The 22,496-nt window shown below is 45.6% G+C and overlaps 1 protein-coding gene across 2 annotated transcripts in view; it reads left to right on the top strand.

The window, feature by feature from the left end:
- The first annotated feature begins 645 nt into the window (after nucleotides 1–645).
- Nucleotides 646–22,496, top strand: part of CCNY (cyclin Y) — a 134,395-nt gene continuing 112,544 nt past the window's right edge. For both annotated transcript variants that reach the window (XM_038755783.1, XM_038755782.1), the window contains exon 1: nucleotides 646–879. In XM_038755783.1, coding sequence (XP_038611711.1) covers nucleotides 705–879 — 175 coding nt within the window. In that variant the 5' untranslated portion in view covers nucleotides 646–704. The remainder of the gene's footprint in view (nucleotides 880–22,496) is intronic.

Below are 22,496 nucleotides of genomic sequence, written 5' to 3'. Positions count from 1 at the left end.
AGGGCGCGTTCGGGGGCTTCCCCCAGTGGCGGGGTCTCCGGTGGGTGTGTGTGTGTGTGTCCGCCGGGCGGGGGGACGGGGGCGGCCGCTCGGATCCTGCGCCCCGCCCCGCCCCGCCGTTACCCCGCACTTGAACCGGAACCTTTCGGGCCAGGCCGGCCCGGGGCCCGCCCAGGCACACGGACAGACAGACACACGGACACACAGACAGACAGACAGACAGACAGACACACACACACACAGACAGACAGACAGACAGCGGGGCCCGGCGGGCGGAGCGAGCGGCCCCCAGGCTCGGGCCCGGCCGGGGGCAAGGCGCCATGACTTAGCCCCCGGCGCCAACGCCTCCTCGGGGGCTTCTCCTCCTCCTCCTCCTCCTCCTCCTCCTCCTCCCCGCCCCGTCCGGGGGAAGGCCTGCCCGCCCGCCCAGCCGCCCGCCTCCCCCCCCGATCCATCCATCCATCCATCCATCCACCCACCCACCCACCCAGCGGGCGTCTCGGTGGATGCGGGCGGCGGCCCCGGGCCCGGGCCCCTTCCCCCGGGCGGCCCTCCGGCCTCGCCGCCGCCTCCGCCGCCCGGCCGCCCCGGGCCGCCCATGGCCGGGCCCCGCCGCCGCTGCCCCCCGCGCCCGGTCCCTCCCGCGGCCCCGGCGGCGTCGCGGCTTCGGTGGTTGAGCGGCGTGCGGGTCCCGGCGCCCGGCGATGGGGAACAGCAGCACGTCGTGCTGCGTGGCGTCCAGCCCCAAGGCCCGGAGGCCCGCCCACGCCCGGCTCCAGGCCTACCGCGCCGGGCCCGGGCCCGGGCCCGACCCCGACCTCAGCCGCGACGACACCGGCTGCAACCTGCAGCACATCAGCGACCGGGAGAACATCGACGGTGAGACGGGGGGGGGGGGACGGGGGGGACGGGGGGGCCCCCTCTCCTGCGCCCCGCCTGCCTGCCTGCCTGCCTGCCTGCCTTCGCTCCTACTCCTTGAGCGCTTACCGTGCGCGGAGCCCGCCCAGCCCTCCCATCGTATCTAGCGAGCGTCCACTGTGTGCGGAGCACTGGGCTCACCGTCTTCGGAGCCCTCCCAGCCCTTCCATCGTCTCTATTAAACATTTACTGTGCGCGGAGCACTGGGCTAAGCGTGTTTGGAGCCCGCCCAGCCCTTCCATCGTCTCAATTGAGCATCCACTTTGTGCGGAGCACTGGGCTAAGCGTCTTCAGAGCCCGCCCATCCCTTCCATCGTCTCAGTTGAGCATCCACTGTGTGCGGAGCACTGGGCTAAGCGTCTTCAGAGCCCGCCCATCCCTTCCATCGTCTCAATTGAGCATCCACTTTGTGCGGAGCACTGGGCTAAGCGTCTTCAGAGCCCGCCCATCCCTTCCATCGTCTCAATTGAGCATCCACTTTGTGCGGAGCACTGGGCTAAGCGTCTTCAGAGCCCGCCCATCCCTTCCATCGTCTCAATTGAGCATCCACTTTGTGCGGAGCACTGGGCTAAGCGTCTTCAGAGCCCGCCCATCCCTTCCATCGTCTCAATTGAGCATCCACTTTGTGCAGAGCACTGGACTAAGCGTCTTCAGAGCCCACCCATCCCTTCCATCGTATCTATTGAGCATCCGCTATGTGCGGGGCACTGGACTAAGCGTGTTCCGAGTCCGCCCATCCCTTCCATTGTCTCTACTGAGTGTCCACTGTGTGCAGAGCACTGGACTAAGCGTCTTCAGAGCCCACCCATCCCTTCCATCGTATCTATTGAGCATCCACTGTGTGCGGAGCACTGGACTAAGCGTGTTCCGAATCTGCTCATCCCTTCCATCGTCTCTATTGAGCGTCCACTGTGTGCAGAGCACTGGACTAAGCATCTTCAGAGCCCACCCATCCCTTCCATCATATCTGTTGAGCATCCACTGTGTGCGGAGCACTGGACTAAGCGTGTTCTGAGTCCACCCATCCCTTCCATTGTCTCTGTTGAGTGTCCACTGTGTGCAGAGCACTGGACTAAGCGTGTTCGGAGCCCACCCATCCCTTCCATCGTATCTACTAAACGTTTACTATGCATAGAGCACTGGACTAAGCGTGTTCAGAGCCCGCCCATCCCTTCCATCGTATCTACTAAACGTTTACTATGCATAGAGCACTGGACTAAGCGTGTTCAGAGCCCGCCCATCCCTTCCATCATATCCATTAAACGTTTACTGTGCATAGTGCACTGGACTAAGCGTGTTCGGAGCCCTCCCATCCCTTCCATCGTATCTATTGAGCATCCACTGTGTGCAGAGCACTGGACTAAGTATGTTCTGAGCCTGCCCATCCCTTCCATTGTCTCTATTGAGTGTCCACTGTGTGCGGAGCACTGGACTAAGCGTGTTCTGAGCCCGCCCATCCCTTCCATCATATCCATTAAACGTTTACTGTGCACAGAGCACTGGACTAAGCGTGTTCGGAGCCCTCCCATCCCTTCCATCGTATCTATTGAGCATCCACTGTGTGTGCAGAGCACTGGACTAAGTATGTTCAGAGCCCGCCCATCCCTTCCATCGTATCTGTTAAACATTTACTGTGCGTAGATCACTGGACTAAGCGTGTTCTGAGCCCGCCCATCCCTTCCATCGTATCTGTTGAGCATCCACTGTGTGCGGAGCACTGGACTTAAGCGTGTTCTGAGTCCGCCCATCTCTTCCATTGTCTCTATTGAGTGTCCACTGTGTGCAGAGCACTGGACTAAGCGTGTTCAGAGCCCACCCATCCCTTCCATCATATCTGTTAAACATTTACTGTGCGTAGATCACTGGACTAATCGTGTTCTGAGCCCACCCATCTCTTCCATCGCATCTATTGAGCATCCACTGTTTGTGGAGCACTGGACTAAGTGTCTTCGGAGCCCGCCCATCCCTTCCATCGTATCTGTTAAACATTTACTGTGCGTAGAGCACTGGACTAAGCGTGTTCTGAGTCCGCCCATCTCTTCCATTGTATCTATTGAGTGTCCACTGTGTGCGGAGCACTGGGCTAAGTGTGTTCTGAGCTCGCCCATCCCTTCCATCGTATCTATTGAGCACCCACTATGTGCAGAGAACTGGGCTAAGCGTGTTCTGAGCCCGCCCATCCCTTCCATCATATCTATTGAGTGTCCACTATGTACAGAGAACTGGGCTAAGCGAGAGGTCCATCGGACCTCTCCCTCCCCCTGCAAAACACACACACACACACACACACACTCACACTCACTCACTCACTCACTCACTCACTCCCCCACCCTGGTGCCCAGCAACTGTGCTGTATTGGACTCCATCAAGCGCTTAGTGCAATGATCTGCACTCCGCAAGTGCTCAGCATCACCACTGATTGACCGGGGTGGGGAGGGGGGACGGGCACATCTGGAGGGCCCTTCATAATAATAACAATAATAATGATGGTATTTGTTAAGCGCTTACTATTTCCTAACACTGTTCTAAGAGCTGGGGGGATACGAGGTGATAAGGTGGCCCCACGGGGGGCTCACAGTCTTCATCCCCATTTTACAGATGAGGTAACTGAGGCACAGAGAAGTTAATTATAATAATAATGAGGGCATTTATTAAGCACTTATTGTATGCAAAGCACTGTTCTAAGCACTGGGGAGGTAACGAGGTGATCAGGTTGTCCCACATGGGGCTCACGATCTTCATCCCCATTTTACAGGTGAGGGAACTGAGGCACAGATAAGTTAATCATAATAATGATGGCATTTATTAAGTGCTTACTATGTGCAAAGCACTGTTCTAAGCGCTGGGAGGCTACAAGGTGATCAGGTTGTCCCACGGGGGGCTCACAATCTTCATCGCCATTTTACGAGTGAGGGACCTGAGGCACAGAGAAGTTAAGTGAGTTGCCCAAAGTCACACAGCCGATAAGTGGCGGAGCTGGGATTAGAACCCATGACCTCCGACTTCCAAGCCCAGGCTCTTTCCACTGAGCCACACTGCTTCTCTAATGATGCCCCTTCGCCTCCCCTTCCAGATCCCCTCCACCCCGCCAGACCTGGGGGTGGAATTCAGGGTCACAGCCAAGCACTATGTATTCTCTCCCCTACCTTTGCTCCCTGCCTCTGCTGTTCAACAACTTCACATTCCATCTTCCAGTAGGCATTCTTTTTCTTCTAGCTGCATCCTTCCCCCCTCACGGCCCCCCCACCCCACCCCAGAGGTTCGGCCATGTACCCTCCATTGGCTGTCCAGACTTGTAGAGGGATCACGGTTCCTCAGGTATCACGACCAGCGCCGCAGCATCCCCCGTGGCGCGGATTCCCAGCCTGTGTGGTCGGTTTGGTTATTTCTGCAAGCGAGTGACACAGGAACCTTGCCACTAGGAACTCGTCCCGGGGCTTCCACCCAAAATATCGGGACCGCCTTGGGTCCCTGGCGATGCCACCTTGGTCCTTCTCGGTTTTTTTGAGTTGCTGGCCCGTGGGCAGAACCTGATTTGAAAACTAAAAGTTTTTTGAGTGTCTTTAATACCGCAACCGAGACACGGAGTAAGGTCACGTTGAGCACTGTCAATTCTCAGGAAGTAGCAGTAATGTGACAGGCCGCCCTTCTAACATGTATTCTACAGCCCGTTCTTTTATGAGATGCCAGTCTTGTGTAAAATTTTCAAAGCCTCTTTGGCAGACTGTTAATTGTGCACTGTTTTTCAAGGTAATTTATTGGCTGAGCTGAGTAGTTTATCTTTCTGAAGCTTGTGGGGGGGGGGGGGCGGTTAGATATCTGAATTAAGCTCCTGTAGAGACAGACAGACTTAAGCATGTTAGCATTCTAGAGAGCGAATAAAGGAAGAGGGATGTGCCACATTCCCAGGGGTGTAAACTCGATGTTGCTGAACTTATTTTTTTTCCCGACTTGAGGATTTAGCTATGTTCATACCTGTGACCTCATGTTCTTACTTGAGACTTAACCCAGCCTCCACGTCCGCGTAAAGTAATACTTTACGGTGGTCAGTAGTAAGAACAGGCATGTTTCTAGCTCTCATTATGATTGATTCGTTCGGTACAGCTCTTGGTGCACACAGTAAGCACAATTGATTACTTTGGTACAGCTCTTGGCACACATGGAAAGCACGATTGATTCCTTTGGTACAGCTCTTGGTTCACACGATAAGCACGATTGATTCGTTTGGTACAGCTCTTGGCGCTCACGGTAAGCACGATTGATTCGTTTGGTAGGGAGGTTGGTCCGAGCTTACCACTTGGAAGGGGCAGGTTTTGGATTCGCTTTGGTGCGGCAGAGTATCGGGGCTCCTAGTTTGAATCAGAGTGGTTGAAATCCCTGTTGGCCCTGGATCTCGATGGAGGCTCAGAAGGTTGATGGATTCGGCATATCTGGAACTAGCATTTTTTCCCGAAAGTTCACTTTCATAAAAGTTTACCGAGCTTTTCGTGGGGGACCTAGTTTCTTGTTGGCTGACATTTTGTCGGCGAATTTTGTTTTCCCCCTTTGGTAAGAGCTGTTCCGCTCTACATACTAGATAGATTTTTAGTCCTTTGACTTAAACAATAGCTGTAAATCTCAAGATGCCTTTGAGGTAGTTCGGAGCCTGGCCTCCTTATTATTCCTTTTGATGGAAATGTGACTACGATCTGTCAAACCTAGGGTGTGGCTAGGAAAAGCTGAAGAAAGCTAAAAGGACTATTTATTGTTCTTGTTAATGATTAAGAATTAATCACGCTCTTTGCTGGGAATCTGATGAATATCTTCATTTGAATGGCATTCGCATAGAGCCAGATTTGCCAATCTGGGGGGAATGATCCTTGAAATCCAATTAAAAATAAAAACGTATTTCTAATTCCCCATTAATTCCTAAACCGATTTGCCAACATTCTTCTCGGAGCTTGGTTCGAAATCAGCAGCGACAGTATTTACTGTCCGCCTGCTGTGAACCTAGAACTGTGCGGAATTATAGACGGGTTAAAGTCCCCTCGTGGAATTCACCATCTAGGTGGTAGATAGGAAAACACCAGTTGAACATACGGTAGCTAGGGATATGTGAGTACAGACAAACAATTTTAAATACATAACAGCTGGGGGAAATGGATAATGGGGCTGGTGGAGGGGGGGGATTAGCCAGGAAATGCCTTTTGAAGGAGGTGACGTTTTAAAAGATCTTTGAAGGAAGGGTAAGATGTGGTTTGGTTCCTTCACTTGCCAGAGTTGTATTCTAAGGAATGAAAGTATGACCAAAGCATGTTTCCATACTTCTTTCATCAAGTCAACTTGGTCTCCTGCAGAAAGGGGCAGTCCCTCTCCCCTCTCCACCCCCTGGCCCCACTGACCCTAATTCAAGGTAGAATTTAAGTGCTGCTAAAGGAATTCTTTTTGCTTTACTTCATCAGATGCCATTCCATGCTTTTGATTCCAGAATAGAATTTTTCCCTTGACCTAGTTTTTAGATGGGACTTCAGCTGCAGCCATACTGTTTCATTTCTGAGACTGATGCTCAATAATTATTTATAGTCCCTTAACAAATATTGGCATTTTACATAAACCATGCAACAATAGTTAATGTGTATTGGCTTTCAGATTTTCTGGAGATTTTGTCATCCCCACAGTATTTATCTTGTTAAAGCCGGAAGTTGGGCACACAGAGATTCCTAACGTGAGAACATAGAAAAAATGCTAATTGCATCCAGTTGGAGTGCAACAGAAGAGACTTTTCAAGACACATCGGAAGGCCGTCCACCATTGTTGCATCCTCCCTTTTGAAAGAGGGCTAGGGTTTAATTATCAGGCAGTGGCAGAATATATGTCAGTTCTTATATATGTGAAGGTTTATATATGTATGTGTGTTTATATGTGTGTACATACATATATCATATATCCTATATACATATATCTTATATATATATATGCATCTTATATATAAGATATATATATGTATATCTTATATATAAGATGCATATATATATATATATCTTGAGATCCAGTGATAGCTTGAGAAATGTTAGATGTAGAGACATTCTCTTTCTTTTTCTGACATGTGGATCTGGACAGCTGTTACTGTTGTTCATCTCTGGTTTTAGCTGCAACATTCCCTGTGGAATGGGAAGTTCCCCTGCACCCAATTTATCTGATGATGCCATTCTTATCCCAGAAATACTAATTCACTTTTGAAACACTGTTATTCTTCCACAGTCTGATTCAGTAAGTAATACTTACCGGATTTACCTAATCCATTGTGGTAATATTTCTGCAAGTCTTTCAGTGCTTCTATTCTTTAGAGAAAAATTCATTCAGAAATGGATGCTGGGGTGCAGGGAACTGACTTGTTTGAACTAGGTTTAACGTTTCCCTAGTTCCCGAGCTGCATCGATTGCTTTTGGGAGTTAGAAGCTGACTGGCTGGTTGGTGTTTTTTCTGCCCTTCTGGCCATTTTGATTTCAACTCAAGCCAGAGGTGCAGGTGCTGAAGTGTACTTTGTTCAGACAAGCAGTAAGGCCTGGTTAGACGTGAGTTCCTGAAAGCTCAATTATGGAGAGTTTAGCTATGCCTTCCACCACATTAGAAGTTGCGTTCTGTTGGAGAGGAGGTCTGTCGTAGCTTGTAAGGTGCTGCGGGGCAGGGCCCGTTTTGGTGAAACTTGCTTTGTAAGGGTTTTGTCCAGCGTTTTAAACGTGAGTGCCTTATAAGTGCCATTTGATGTTAAGGATCATGGGCAGATGAACGTGGGCAATTGGCATAGGTATTTCTTGAACCCTGAACCCTTAGAATTAATCCACGTACAGAATACGTACAGCCCTCTAGACTAAGCTCCTTATAGGCAGGGAACATGTCCTTGGATTTGGTTGTATCGTACTCTCCCAAGTGCTTAGGACAGTGCTCTGCACGTAGTAAGTGCTCAATAAATACGATTGATTACCGTGCGCAGAGCACTGTCCTAAGCACTTGGGAGAGCTTAATGCAACAGACTTAGCAGAGACCTTCCCGGCTCGCTCAGTAAGTACCATTAATTAATTAATGCATTGAATGTATGTACCTTCGGTTAAGTCTTGAGAAGGAATATTTTCATTTTGGCCAGGAATGAAGTGGGAAGGACTAGGGTACCTCAGATATACAAAACTAGAGTAGAAGATCCTTGAGGGCAGGATAGTGTCAAGCAACTCCATGGTACTCTCCCAATCAATCAGTGGTATTTATTGAGCACCTATTTTGTGCAAACCACTCCCAAGCCCTCAGTACCATGCTCTGTATTCAATAAATACGACTGAATGAATGAATGACTAAATACCATTGATTTAAAAACTCTTTGTAATTGAAGGCATCCTTGTGGGAATGTGTTCTTTCCTGAAGCTTGGCTAGTTTGAAATCTCATAGATTCAGGTGCATCGGATCTGTTACTCTATCTTGATAATTTAATGTTTACAAAACATTTCCAGGTTGTGCTTCCTTTGGTGTAGATACAGTTTGGAATTGTGTACCTCAATAACTTCTTTTAAAAAAATTTTTTTCCCATGTTAAAGTAGTTTAGTAGCAAGAGGAAGCTGGTTGAGTTAGAATGATCTCAGCCAGTCTGTTGTAGAGCAGAGTTAAAATTAAGGGCATAATACGATTGATTGATTGTAGGTAGACAATCCCAAATTTTATCAAATAGCCAAGGAAGCACAAAAACCTGGGAATAGTTTAAAAATATAAACTGATCAAGACTAACACAAGAATTAGTGTCTTTTGTAGCTACCAAAACAATAGAGGTTGGCGGTTTTAAACTGTAAAAGCCCCCAAGGTGGGATCTTTAAATGCCACTTTTGCTTTTAGTAGAGAGTTCCTGGGAAAGCAATGTATCCATTTGTTGAATCTTTTACATTTGGGGTAGGGGGTGAGGGGGACTTTCAGTCATATTTGGGTGCTTTGGAGTTGGGCAACATTTTCCAACTAGCAAAAAGAACTAGAAACCTTGGGGAGAAGCCGAATAGATTTACCATTGAATTTGCAAAGCCACACAGGATGTCTCTGTTTCTTACAAAGAGATTATCCATGACTAGAGTAGTCTGGCTTCAAAGCTAAGGACAAGTCATAGGCCTCCCTGGCCGATGGATTGGTCTTTGTGCCATTCTGTGGCAAATGCGTATCCTTGTTGAATTCTCTCCTGTTAAAAATTGCAGCATGATCTGCAGTTGAGAAGCTGCCGAGCATCATTTTACTACAGCTTTGAGGAATCAGACTAGGCCACTTTATGGGTCATTTGGGCTACAGATGCTCTGTGGACTAGTGTCTGTTCAGCATATCTGTTTCTATGCAGTTAGATTCATAATCAATTTTTTTCTGAGAAACAGCTAGCTTGCTAGACGTTAGAAATGATTTCCTGTGGGCTATAGTGGAGGAAGTTTGGGTATACCATGGGGTGTAGGGAGGGGTGAAGTGAGGGGCTGAAAGAGAAAGGAAGGGTTACGATCATGGAAAATACAGTTAAGCCTCAGTCAAACCACCAGCTTTGATGTTGTCTTGGGACCAACAATTCTAGGCCTTCAAAGCTCAGCTAAGCAACCAGGGAACCCAGGCGATGATGGGTTGGGTGAGGAAACCATCTGAAATTTCCTGGGTGTGTTTGATTTTTTTTTTTTCTCTAACCTAAGCTGTAGCAGTTCATCTTAAGTCCTGAGAGTGAAACTCAAAAGAAAATCTAGAGAGAGCTTCTCAAACCCAAACAGAACACAATTTACAGAAAGACCCCCAGGAACCAAAACCAACAGGACTCTACTGGCCCACCCACAGCGTTTGCCAGTATTCTCTCCCAAATTTGAAAACTAAAAGTTTTTTGAGTGTCTTTAATACCACCACCGAGACATGGAGTAAGGTCACGTTGAGCACTGTCAATTCTCAGGAAGTAGCAGTAATGTGACAGGCCGCCCTTCTAACATGTATTCTACAGCCCGTTCTTTTATGAGATGCCAATCTTGTGTAAAATTTTCAAAGCTTCTTTGGCAGACTGTTAATTGTGCACTGTTTTTCAAGGTAATTTATTTGCTGAGCTGAGTAGTTTATCTTTCTGAAGCTTGGGGGTGGTTAGATATCTGAATTAAGCTCCTGTAGAGACAGACTTAAGCATGTTAGCATTCTAGAGAGCGAATAAAGGAAGAGGGATGTGCCACATTCCCAGGGGTGTAAACTCGATGTTGCTGAATTTATTTTTTTTCCCGACTTGAGGATTTAGCTATGTTCATACCTGTGACCTCATGTTCTTACTTGAGACTTAACCCAGCCTCTGCGTCCACATACTTAGTACCAGTAATACTTTACGGTGGTCAGTAGTAAGAACAGGCATGTTTCTAGCTCTCATTATGTGTGCAGGTTGCATCCCTTAGAGGAGAGAGGGTTGGTGTAAAATTTTCAAAAAGGCTGATTTAAAGTTTGTGCCGAAGAAGGATTTTGTCAGAGGGGTTGAATAGTGGAGTGATCAGGAGACATTATTATGAACCTGTCTTTCTTGTATTTCTAATTTGAAGAAAGCAGCCAGCACAAATGTAAGATCGGATTTTACCTAAAATGACCTTTTGAACTTATAAAACTAAAATGATGCCGATTCTGGGTAAAACACAGTAACAGAAAGCCTGAGAGAGGAGTTAAAACAGACTTGACTAGGTTCTTTGGTGTTGTTCATGGTCCTGGACTTTCAAGATGATCCCATTTGCCCTCTGGGCCTTCAAGATGTCTCCCATTTCCCTCTGGACCTTCAAGAGGGCTCCCATTGACCTTTGGCTTGCTGGACACTGAGAAGTAGGTGAAGCCTTAGTGAAGGCACATCTCCTCCAAGAGGCCTTCCCTGCCTAATCCCTCCTTTCCTCTTCTCCCAAACCCTTCCTCAACTCCCTGACTTGCTCCTTTTCTTCATCCCCCACCCAGTCCCACAGCACTTGGGTACATGTCTGTAATGTCTTTCTCCCTCTCTAGACTGTGAGCTTGCTGTGGGCAGGGAATATCTCTGTATATTGTTATACTCCCAGAGTTTAGTACAGTGCTCTGCACACAGTAAGTGCTCAATAAGTACAATTGACTAACTGAGAAATTGACTCCTAGTTCCTTCTCATATCAGCATTTTATGTCCCCTCTGTCTCTCTTCCTCCAAGCTCTCTAACCTTTTCTTGTTCTTTTAAGTGAAAGGCATAGTGTAAATTCGAGGGGATGGTATTTTTCCTGGAATCATTCTAGTGTCTTTAGGAGCAGTTTGGCCTAGTGAAAAGAGCACAGGCCTGGAGAGTCAGCAGACCTGGGTTCTGATCCTGGGGGCTTTTCCACCTTTCAGCTGTGTGACGTTGTGCAAGTCACCTAATTTCTCTGTGCCTGTTACCTCATCTGTTAAATGGAGAGGAAGACTCTGAGCCCTGTGTGGGTCAGGGACTGTGTCCAACTTGATTATCTTGTATCTACCCCAGCACTTAGTACAGTGCCTGGCATATAGTAAGCGCTTAACAGGTACCACTAAAAAATCAAAACCAAAAAAAAAACAACTAATGGCCATCCAGTGCCCCTGGCAAGTCACCTTGGGTGCTTTTGAGCCCCAAAGATGCTCACTAGGCCAAACTGCTCCTAAAGACACTAGAATGATAGAATCTGAATGATGAACTACAAAGTGGAGATCCTCAGTTCAAACCAGACTCTGGTTCTCCTGACTGCAGAAAGCCTAAAACAAAATAAAGATATTCTTGGATGTTGTAGGGAACTGGGATCTGTCTCGCATCTTTATGTTGCCAAATGCAAGCATATGTTTAAAACACTTCATGGGCATGGGTTCGTTAATTGGGAGAGCTGGGCTTCTAAGAAGAAAGGGGAAAAGTGTAGTTCTTAAGGGGGGTTTTCCTTTTGTTCTCGGTCACCAGTTTAGGATGAGTAGTGATGGTATTTGGCGAGTATTTGGCTAGCTCTCTTCCTCCCTTCAAGGCCCTACTGAGAGCTCACCTCCTCCAGGAGGCCTTCCCAGCCTGAGCCCCTTCCTTCCTCTCCCCCTCATCCCCCTCTCCATCCCCCTCATCTTACCTCCTTCCCTTCCCCACAGCACCTGTATATATGTATATATGTTTGTACATATTTATTACTTTATTTTACTTGTACATATCTATTCTATTTATTTAGTTAGTATGTTTGGTTTTGTTCTCTTTCTCCCCCCTTTAGACTGTGAGCCCACTGTTGGGTAGGGACTGTCTCTATATGTTGCCAAGTTGTACTTCCCAAGCGCTTAGTACAGTGCTCTGCACACAGTAAGCACTCAATAAATACAATTGATTGATTGATTGAGTGTCCACTGGGTGCAGTACACCTTACTAAGCACTTTGGAAATTAAAGCAGAAACCCAAAACATATTCTCTCTGCTTGCAGGGAGCTTACGTTCTAATGAGACCGGCATAATAGTGAACTTACCAATAGTGGAATCAGAGTATGTAATTGAATGTATAGTCGATTGTTCATTCAAGTACTAGGGTTGGTATAAATAAGTGCTTGAGGTGACTGTGAGGTTCATGAGGCACAGCGATAGAGAATGAATCAGGGAAAAGTGGGAATGTAGAAGGGCTTTGAAGGTTTACCCGGCACTTCCTTTCAGGAGGTATGTTTATGTAATACATGTAATGCCGTCCTGCATTACTTTGTGGACAGTTGTTAATAATGGTGCTTGTTAAGTGCTTACTGTGTGCCAAGCACTGCTCTAAGCACTGGGGTAGAAACAAGTTAATCAGGTTGGACACAGTCCCTGTCCCACATTGGGCTCATACTCTTATCCCCATTTTACAGATGAGCTAGCTGAGGCAGAGAGAAGTTACTTGCCCAAGGTCACCCAGCAGACATATGGCAACCTCGGTGTCATCCTCGACTCCGCTCTCTCATTCACCCCTCACATCCAAGCCGTCACCAAAACCTGCCGGTCTCAGCTCCGCAACATTGCCAAGATCCGCCCTTTCCTCTCCATCCAAACTGCTACCCTGCTCATTCAAGCTCTCATCCTATCCCGTCTGGACTACTGCACTAGCCTTCTCTCTGATCTCCCATCCTCGTGTCTCTCTCCACTTCAATCCATACTTCATGCTGCTGCCCGGATTATCTTTATCCAGAAACGCTCTGGACATATTACTCCCCTCCTCAAAAACCTCCAATGGCTACCGATCAATCTGCGCATCAGGCAGAAACTCCTCACCCTGGGCTTCAAGGCTGTCCATCACCTCGCCCCCTCCTACCTCACCTCCCTTCTCTCCTTCTACTGCCCAGCCCGCACCCTCCGCTCCTCCACCACTAATCTCCTCACCGTACCTCGCTCTCGCCTGTCCCGCCATCGACCCCCGGCCCACGTCATCCCCCGGGCCTGGAATGCCCTCCCTCTGCCCATCCGCCAAGCTAGCTCTCTTCCTCCCTTCAAGGCCCTGCTGAGAGCTCACCTCCTCCAGGAGGCCTTCCCAGACTGAGCCCCTTCTTTCCTCTCCCCTCGTCCCCCTCTCCATCCCCCCGTCTTACCTACTTCCCTTCCCCACAGCACCTGTATATATGTATATATGGTTGTACATATTTATTACTCTATTTATTTATTTATTTATTTATTTTACTTGTACATTTCTATCCTACTTATTTTATTTTGTTGGTATGTTTGGTTCAGTTCTCTGTCTCCCCCTTTTAGACTGTGAGCCCACTGTTGGGTAGGGACTGTCTCTATGTGATGCCAATTTGTACTTCCCAAGCGCTTAGTACAGTGCTCCGCACATAGTAAGCGCTCAATAAATACGATTGATTGATTGATTGATTGATATGGCAGCGCTGGGACTAGAACCCACATCCTTCTGACTTCCAGGCCCGTGTTCAGAGCTAAGCATTTCAAGGCTTGTTTTAAAATGATGAAACTTTGGTTTTTTAATGGAAATGAATCAATCAATGGTATTGAGTGCTTACTGTGTGCAGAACACTGTACTAAGTGCTTGGGAGAGTACAGAACAACAGAGTCGGTAGACATAAACCCTGCCCATAAGGAGAGGAGCACTCAGTGTATAAAAAGGTAACTAAAACAGACCCCCACTGTAGGACTGTGAAGTGAAATCATGATGACTAAGTTTACTGATTTTTGGCTTCCCCGGGTGTGCGGACCCAGATCCGGACTGGTGTTTATAGCTGCCAAGGCGGCCGGATTTCTCAGATTGCTGTGCTTTGGGCTTAGTGGCCTTCCAATCAAAAATAATTAAGGCGAGCAAGCCAAGGCTCGCAGTTATCCAAGTTCTAAGATGTCACGATGGCAAACACATAGGGAATTCGATTCCGTGATGGCGAGCGTTCCTTTTGACCCGGAATGGGGCTCATTCTGATTCTCTTAGGCCGTTGGGTGTGCGTTTTCCTCCCACACAGCATTTCTTTTGCTCTCATGTAAGTGATGGATGGCTATTTTAATGTGTGCTGTGAGCCTGTCTGCTGCATGCGGGAAGAGATTCAGGGAGTGTGATATGTGCCAGTGGGCAAATGGGGCCTCGATCTTCTATTTGTGTTTAGTCCTAATCAAATGATGGAAGTGCTCATGTCCTTTTAATTTCCCACATGTGTCGGATGACTTTTATTTTTGTGGAAAAGATAAGTCTTGAGTCTGGCTTTGAGTTAGAGAACTTTTGTGAGGGTAAGTCTGGGGAGCCTAGGGTATGCTGTACTGGTTTAGGCACTGTCAACTGGGAGGTCAACTGCCAGAGAAGTTAAAAAAGGAGCGCTTGTTTCGCAAGACTTGTTCATTTAATAAAAGGTTTGGGAAGCAGTGTGGCTTAATGAAAAGAGCATTGGCCTAGGAGGCAGGAGATGCTGGTTGGTGCCTAGATGCGGCTCTGCGCTTGCTGTGCGACCTTGTGCTACTCACTTAATCTCTCTGTGCCATGTTCATTCATTCAATCGTATTTATTGCACGCTTACTGTGTGCAGAGCACTGTACTAAGTGGTTGGGAGAGTACAGTACAACAGAGCTAGCAGACGTGTTCCTTTCCCTCAGTGCTCTCCCTCCCTCTTAGACTGTGTGGGACAGAGACTGTGCCTGATCTGATTATCTTGTCTCTACCGTAGAGTTTAGCATGGTGCTTGACTTGTAGAAAATATTAAATTCCATCTTTTATTTTACTTTTTTTTTTTACTTTGTGTCCCCAGGTCCTTGGTGCTTTATTTGTGTTCTGTCTAGCAAAAGTGATGCCATCTCAAATGCCCAGTGATGTGAATCTGAGAGTCAAGTCCCCAGTCACCCAATAATAATAATAATGATAATAGTAATGGTACTTAATTGTTTACTGCGTGCCAAGTACTAGGGTATCTACAAATTAATCAGGTTGGGCACAGTTGCTGTCCCACATGGGGTTAACACTTTTAATCCCCATTTTACAGATGCGATAACTGAGGCCCAGAGAAGTGAAGTGACTTGCCCAAGGTCGCACAACAGATGTATGGTGAAGCCAAGATTAGAACCCATATCCTTCTGACTCCCAGGCCCGTGCTCTTTCTGCTAAGCAAGTAAAGCACATATATTTATTTGAGTGCTAATAATAATAATCATGTTGGTATTTCTTAAGCATCGCTATGTGCCGTGCACTGACTAAGTGCTGGGTTAGAGTCAAGATCATGTGGTCAGCAACAAGCCAGAGAGTCCTTTTAACACACAGGGCTCACCGTCTTATTAGGAGGGAGAACAAGCATTGAATCCCCATTTCATAGATGAGGAAACTGAGCCTAGAGAAGTTACTTGCCCCACGTCACACAGTAGGCAAGTGACAGAATGGGGAGATGTCGGAGGCCTAAAATCAGGTGGTAAAGCCCTGACTAGGACTCCCTTGCAGTCATTTGAACGAGATGAGTAAGCAGTGCCCTCTGAGGACTGGTCAGTGGTGGAGAATGCTTACGTTGTGCTCCCTGGTGTCGCTCAGTTGGTTTGTGCAAGCCCTGTTTGCTGACACTGGCTCAGCCAGCTCCTGGGCAAGTGAAGGGTTGCCTGCAGACATGGATTTATTTTTAGGAATTTAAGAGCATTATGAATCTTTCCAGGAGCCATCATCAATAGATGCTGATCTGCAGGGTGGCAGGAGGAAGAGCCCCCTCCCCCCACTTTTAAAAATGCAGTTGAAATCCCCTGAAAGCTTTTGTTTCAATTAGCAGAAATCAGTTGGAACTGATCTGTGTTGGGTTATTTCATGTGCCTATTACAGTAGACGGTGCTTACAGTGTATTGAGCACCGGGGTAAATATGAGATAATCAGTTTATATAAAGCTCCTGAACCCCCCAGGGACTCATTTAAATGGGGGGGAAAAAAGAGTAATAAGAATGAATTTTGAACAACAGGAAGTTACAAGTAAGGGTCAGTCGATCCACAGTATTCATTGAGCACTTACTTCATGTAAAACTCTGTACTAAGCTCTGTACTAGCGAAACAGCGTGGCTTAGTGGAAAGATCATAGGCTTGGGAGTTGGGGGTCGTGGGTTCTAATCCCGGCTCCGCCACTTATCAGCTGTGTGACTTTGGGCAAATCACTTAACTTTTCTGTGCCTTAGTTTCCTCCTCTTTAAAATGGGTATTAAGACTGTGAGCCCCACGTGGGAGAAGCTGATGACCTTGTATCTACCCCAGTACTGAGAATAGTGCTTGGCACATAGTAAGCGCTTAACAAATACCATAATAATAATAATAATTACTATTATTATTATTATTATTATGAAGCACTTGTCAGAGAATAGTAGAGTTAGTACACAAGATCCCTGCCCTTAAGGAGTTTACAGCCTATCAGGGAAGACAGACACTAACATTACAGGTATTCACAAACAGGGTAAGCATCAGTCCATTAATACATAAATCAGTGGTAGTTAGTGAGCACTTTCTACGTAATAATTATGGTATTCGTTAAGCACTTGCTATGTGTCAGGCACTGTATGTGCAGAGAACTGCACAAAGTGCTTGGTAGAGTACAGTACAACAGAGTTGGTAGGCATGCTCCTTGCCCACAAGGAGCTGACAGTTTAGAAGGGGAGACTGACATTTAAACTAAATTATAACTATGTAAAAAAGAAGGTGGGGAAAAGATCAAGTGTTGCTCCAGTGTTCTTTAGTAAAGTGATGTCTCTTGATGTAGTTGCTAATCGAGCCTTGGGCCACCCATATAAAATCAAAAGCATCATGGCCTAGAAGCAAGCGTACATGACTGGGAGCCAGGAAACCAGGGTTCTAATCCTGGCTCCCCCAGTTGCGTGCTGTGTGTCCATGGGCAAGTCATTTCACTTCTCTGGGCCTCTCGGTTTCTTCCCTGTAAAATGAGGGATTAAATACCTGTTCTCCCTCCCCTTTAGGCTGTGTCTGATAGATTGCATGTGCTTAGTATGGTACATGGTACATTGTAAGCATTCAATTTATTTGTGTGAGCTTAATGATTTTTGCAGGTACCATCTACTAAAACCTCCTGAACAAGTGAAACAGTAGAAATTAGATGGGATGTAAAACTCAACCCCTATCAAACAAAACTTTAAAGAGGGAATTACTGTGCTGTAGTGATCAAGTATTTTATTAGGTGCTTAATGACCTCCCTAAAACCAGAGGGAGAGAAACGTCTCAGCTTGTTTCGGGGTCTTTGCTCAAAGTGAGCCGTGGTGGTCTTGTGAAACGTAATATTTGGCCACCTTATAAAATGAGGAGAGTGAATAGCAACGGGGGCCATTGTGAACTGGCCTCCGTTTTCTTTCCATTGCTGGGTGTTCCATCTTGATTTCAGCCTTCTTTCTCACCTTTCTACCTCCTTTCTCTCCCCACTCCTGTCCATACTTCACTCTGCTGCCCAGATCATTTTTCTACAAAAATATTCAGGCCAGGTTTCCCCACTCCTCGGGAACCTCCAGCGGTTGCCCATCCACCTCTGCATCAAACAGAAACTCCTTACCATTGGCTTTAAAGCACTCATTCTAGTGCTTACTGTGTTCAGAGCACTGTACTAAGTAAGCACTTGGAAAGTACAATTCAGCAATAAAGAGAGACAATCCCTGTCCACACTGGGCTTACAGTCTAGAAGGGGGAAGACAGACATCAAAATAGAGGCAGAAATATAAATAAATAGAACTATATCTGTGTTCCCCTCAAGACTGTAAGCTTGTTCTGGGCAGGGAATGTGTCTGTTCATTCATTCAGTTGTATTTATTGAATGCTTACTGTGTGCAGAGCACTATATTAAGTGCTTGTACCATACTCTCCCAATCGCTTAATACAGTGCTTTGCACGCAGTAAGTGCTCAGTAAATACGATTGATTGATTGTTGTAAATAGGTGCTTGCCGAGATTCACGCAACTTCACTGTGAAGGGGCCTGTCTATTAATGTTTGCTTCCTAAGGGGAAATACTCTCCTAGACAGCACCTAAAACAGTGCTTGGCACACAGTAAATGCTTAACAAAACCATCATCGTTATTATTATTATTGTTATTATGTGAACCCCTTAGGGACCAGGGACTGAGCTTCACTCATGCATTCCTTCCCAGCGCTTGGTGCGGTGCTTTGCATTCATTGGGCTTGCAATAAATGCAATTACTACTCTTATTACTATTACTACTGCTTCAAGCAGGTAGTTATTATTAGGTCAGATACAGTCCCTGACCTACAAAGGGTTCACCACTTTAAGGAGATATCAAATCCCCATTTTACAGATGAGGAAACCCAGGCACAGCAAAGTTAAATGACTTGCCCAAGATGACCCAGTAGGCAACTTGAAGTACCTGAATTAGAACCCAGGTCCTCTGACTCCCAGGCTCAGGCTCCCTTCTCCAGGGCCACTTAAAAAAAAAAAATATGGCATTTGTTAAACGCTTACTTGTGCCGGGCACTGTACTAAGCACTGGGGTAGATACGTGCTGATCAGGTGGGACATAGTCAGTGCCCCACATGGGGGTCGCTGTATTAATCCTCATTTTACCAATGAGGTAACTGAGGCCCAGAGAGGTTAAATGACTTGCCCAAGCACACCTAGCAGACAAGTGACAGAGCTGGGACCTTCTTACTCTCAGGCTCAAGGTCTATCCAGTAGGCCATACTGCTTTTCAGCCCTGGTGCCACACTTTCTTAAACTTCTTCATCTCCTTATCATGTCACCTCTGTGACCTCTGACTCAATGAAGACAGGAGATAAACCCTTATTTTACATTTAAATCCCAATTCCAATAGAAGATTAATTTTGAAACAATGGTCCAGACAGAGATTTGCTCTGTTGAGTCAAGTAGGTATTTGGGCATTTGAGCTTTTGTTGTTTTCATGGTAAGACTTAGAGAATGGGAGGATAAAAACTCTGGCTCACATAGTCATTCTTTCCTCAAAATAGAGCCTTGGGTAAGTTGGACTTGGTCGAGTTTAGTCATGCTGATGTTTGTACTAAATTATTTATCCTTTGAGTACTATCACTGTGGGAGGAACATGATGATATTGCAGTTCTAGAAATTAAAGGGTATAATTTTCAAATTCACATTTCACTTTGGGGTTGCCTTTTGATAAAGGTTCAGAAAAATAACATGGATTGAGAAATGCATGGATACCAAACCAGGCAGCCTTTGATGATGATGATGATGATGAATATGGTACTTGTTAAGCACTTACTATATGCCAAGCACTGTACTAAATGCTGAGATAGATAAAAGTTAAATTAGGTTGGATAAACTCCCTGTCCATATGGGGCTCACTGTCTTGAGGTAATTACTATATTCATATTGATAAGTATGGTATTTAAATGCCTAGTGTGTGCTAAATACCAGGGTAGATATGATGATCAGATAAGTCAAAGGCTTTCTGCTACATGGGGTCACAAGCTAAGGGGAAGGAAGAACATTGTATCCCCATTTTACAGATGAGGAGACTGAAGCACAAGTAAGGTTAGGTGACTTCCCCGAAGTCCCACAGCAAGCAAATTGTAGAGATGGGATTAGAACCCTGATTTCCAAGTGTTGTGCTCTTTCCATTAGGGCACACTGCTTCTCCCATGCTTCAGCATATATTCTAGAAGCATTTGAAATAAAACAAAGAAGCGTAGCCACTGAGAAATGAAGTGACTTTTATTTGATTCCCTGACTGAAGAGTGTATGTGAACAGCCTGGTGCTCGAGACAGTCCTATGATCATGGATTTGTCCACAAAGGCACAAAAACTTAGCCACGTGGGACATTTAAGTTAGGAAGAGTTACTCATTATTAAAAAAAGAGTTACTCATTGCATAAGTGCTATTTTGGTTGCAAAAATAATGTGCAGTACAACTGGGAAACAGAGTTTTCCAAAGTTGCATGGAATTTGTACAACAAGATTGTAAGGCAAAGTGGGAAAAATTGGGAAAAAATAACCCATGTTGTACATTTTTGTGTACTTGCACTCCAAACTCCCGCTAGCTCTTCATAAGGCAAGTATATTTTTAAGAGTTTTTTGGAGTTACCTTCCAATTGAATGTATCTGGCTGTTCCTTGCACTCATTAGCAGGCCAAGAAATCCTTGAGTGGTGAAATTTTGCATTTTCTATATCCATATTTACCAATAACATCCACCCACTCTTCTAGTCACTGGAGCGGAGTGATTAGTCTGCTGTAATCACCCTTGTTCCACCTTTGTTGAAAGAGCATACTCTTTAATTAAATGCTGTAGTTGTGATAACCCACTACTGGTTTCATGCTAAAGTTTAGTAGTTGAGCTAACAGCACATCCAGTCTTTGGAAGACTGGAAAGTGTACATAGTTCCAAGGTTTATGTTTATGGTATAGCAAGCTGCCCCTGTTTAAGGGGAAAAGTGAGTCATTTAAGTTGTCAGAATCTGAGACAAGAAGAAAATATGTTAAGTAACTAGTTAGCCAGGCGGTGAGGAGTTCTCACCTCTTGCCTACAATCAGCCAGTCATATTTGAACACTTCCTCTGTGCAGAACTTGGGAAAGGCGAGTTTTAATCACTTGGGAGAGGGGGTTGGCGGAATCTCTGCTCTCAAGCAATCCATCAGTCAATCAGTGGTATTTTTTGAGTGAGTACTTTGTGCAAAACACTACTAAGGGCTTGAGAGAGGCATCATGGCCAAGTGAAAAGAGCACACCTGGGAGTCAGAGAACCTGGGTTCTGATCCAGGCTCTGCCAGTTGTCTGCTGTTTGACCTTGGGCAAGTTACTTCACTTCTCTGTGCCTTAGTTACCTCATCTGTAAAATGGGGATTAAGACTGTGAGCCCCATGTGGAACATAAACTGTGTTCAACCTGATTAGCTTGTATCTACCCCAGCGCTTAGTTCAGTGGCTAGCACATAGTAAATGCTTAACAAATACCACAATTGTTATTATTATTGGGACAGTACAATCCAACAGAGTTGGTAGACAAGTTCCCCGCCTGATATGAGCCTTCTCTCTTTTCTCTGTTTTCTCGTGTGCAGACACATCCACATGCTGTCAGGAAATTTTTAAATAAAAGTAAAATTGAATGTTGTTTTGATTAGAGTATCTTGGTACAGTAGAACACTGTGCTTTGTATCTTATGTATAAATCTCTAAAATGTTTGGAGGTGCTGTTGCTGATTACCTCTGTAAAATAATAATAATGATGGTGTTTAAGTGCTTACTGTGTGCAAAGCACCGTTCTAAGCGCTGATAGAATAACGCTGCTGAAATTTGCCTTTTGTTTTTGCGGTGATTTTTTTGAGAGATAATTTTGACTTGTTTGGCTTGATTTCTTCAAAGGATTTTCTACTGTGAAAATAGTATGTAGATGTTGTCTTGGAATAATGAAAAGCAGTGACTTTTGGTGTTGAGGTGGTAATCCAGAAGTGCCTTTCTAATCTGTATCACCCTCTTCCCAACATTTTAAGGGTGACCTGGAATTTAAACACTTTTTAGGAGGTGAAAGGTATGTGAATGATATTTAGTATTGTAACTTGAGGTCACCATCTTCTCTCTAACGATGGAGTTAGATGATGTCACTTCTTATGTTGCCATGTCCACGATGAAATTCTCTGACCTACTGACCCCCTTTGGCATATGAAAGAGGGTGACTACATTGCTGGGCTGCTCCAACCCGCTGCTGTTCCCACCGTGGCTTTTTGGTTACTCAAAAGCAGATATGTCTGAACTTTCTGTTAGTCATGGTGGCAAAAGGTTTAGTAGGAATAGAGCGGAACTCTTAGCAAAAATTGAGCTTTGGGATTAGCTATAAATTTTCAGGCAGTTTTATACTGAGTTATGTGAATAATTGGCATTTGGTAAAGGTCATTTGCAACTAGACTTGTGACATATTTCCACCATATATGCATATAACTACAAATGTTGCAGTGTGAATTTTCAGAGGAAATTTTTAATTCACTGACTACACTGTAGTGGTATTATTAACTCTGATTTTGTAGTGTAAACTTCCTTTGGTTGTGAACCTTGTATGGTTTAGTTTGTGAAATATTTGAAGGAGATGTAATTAAGATTAGCAGATTTCCAAAGACATTCGAAATAAATATGGATGTTTTGAAGTGTAATGGAAAAATGAATTCCAGCCTTTGTGTACATTTATGACATGAATTTCAAATTTTT

Source organism: Tachyglossus aculeatus, chromosome 13 (assembly GCF_015852505.1).
Source record: "Tachyglossus aculeatus isolate mTacAcu1 chromosome 13, mTacAcu1.pri, whole genome shotgun sequence".
In the NCBI taxonomy this organism is placed as follows: Eukaryota; Metazoa; Chordata; class Mammalia; order Monotremata; family Tachyglossidae; genus Tachyglossus; species Tachyglossus aculeatus.
This window is presented reverse-complemented; position numbering and strand designations above follow the sequence as displayed.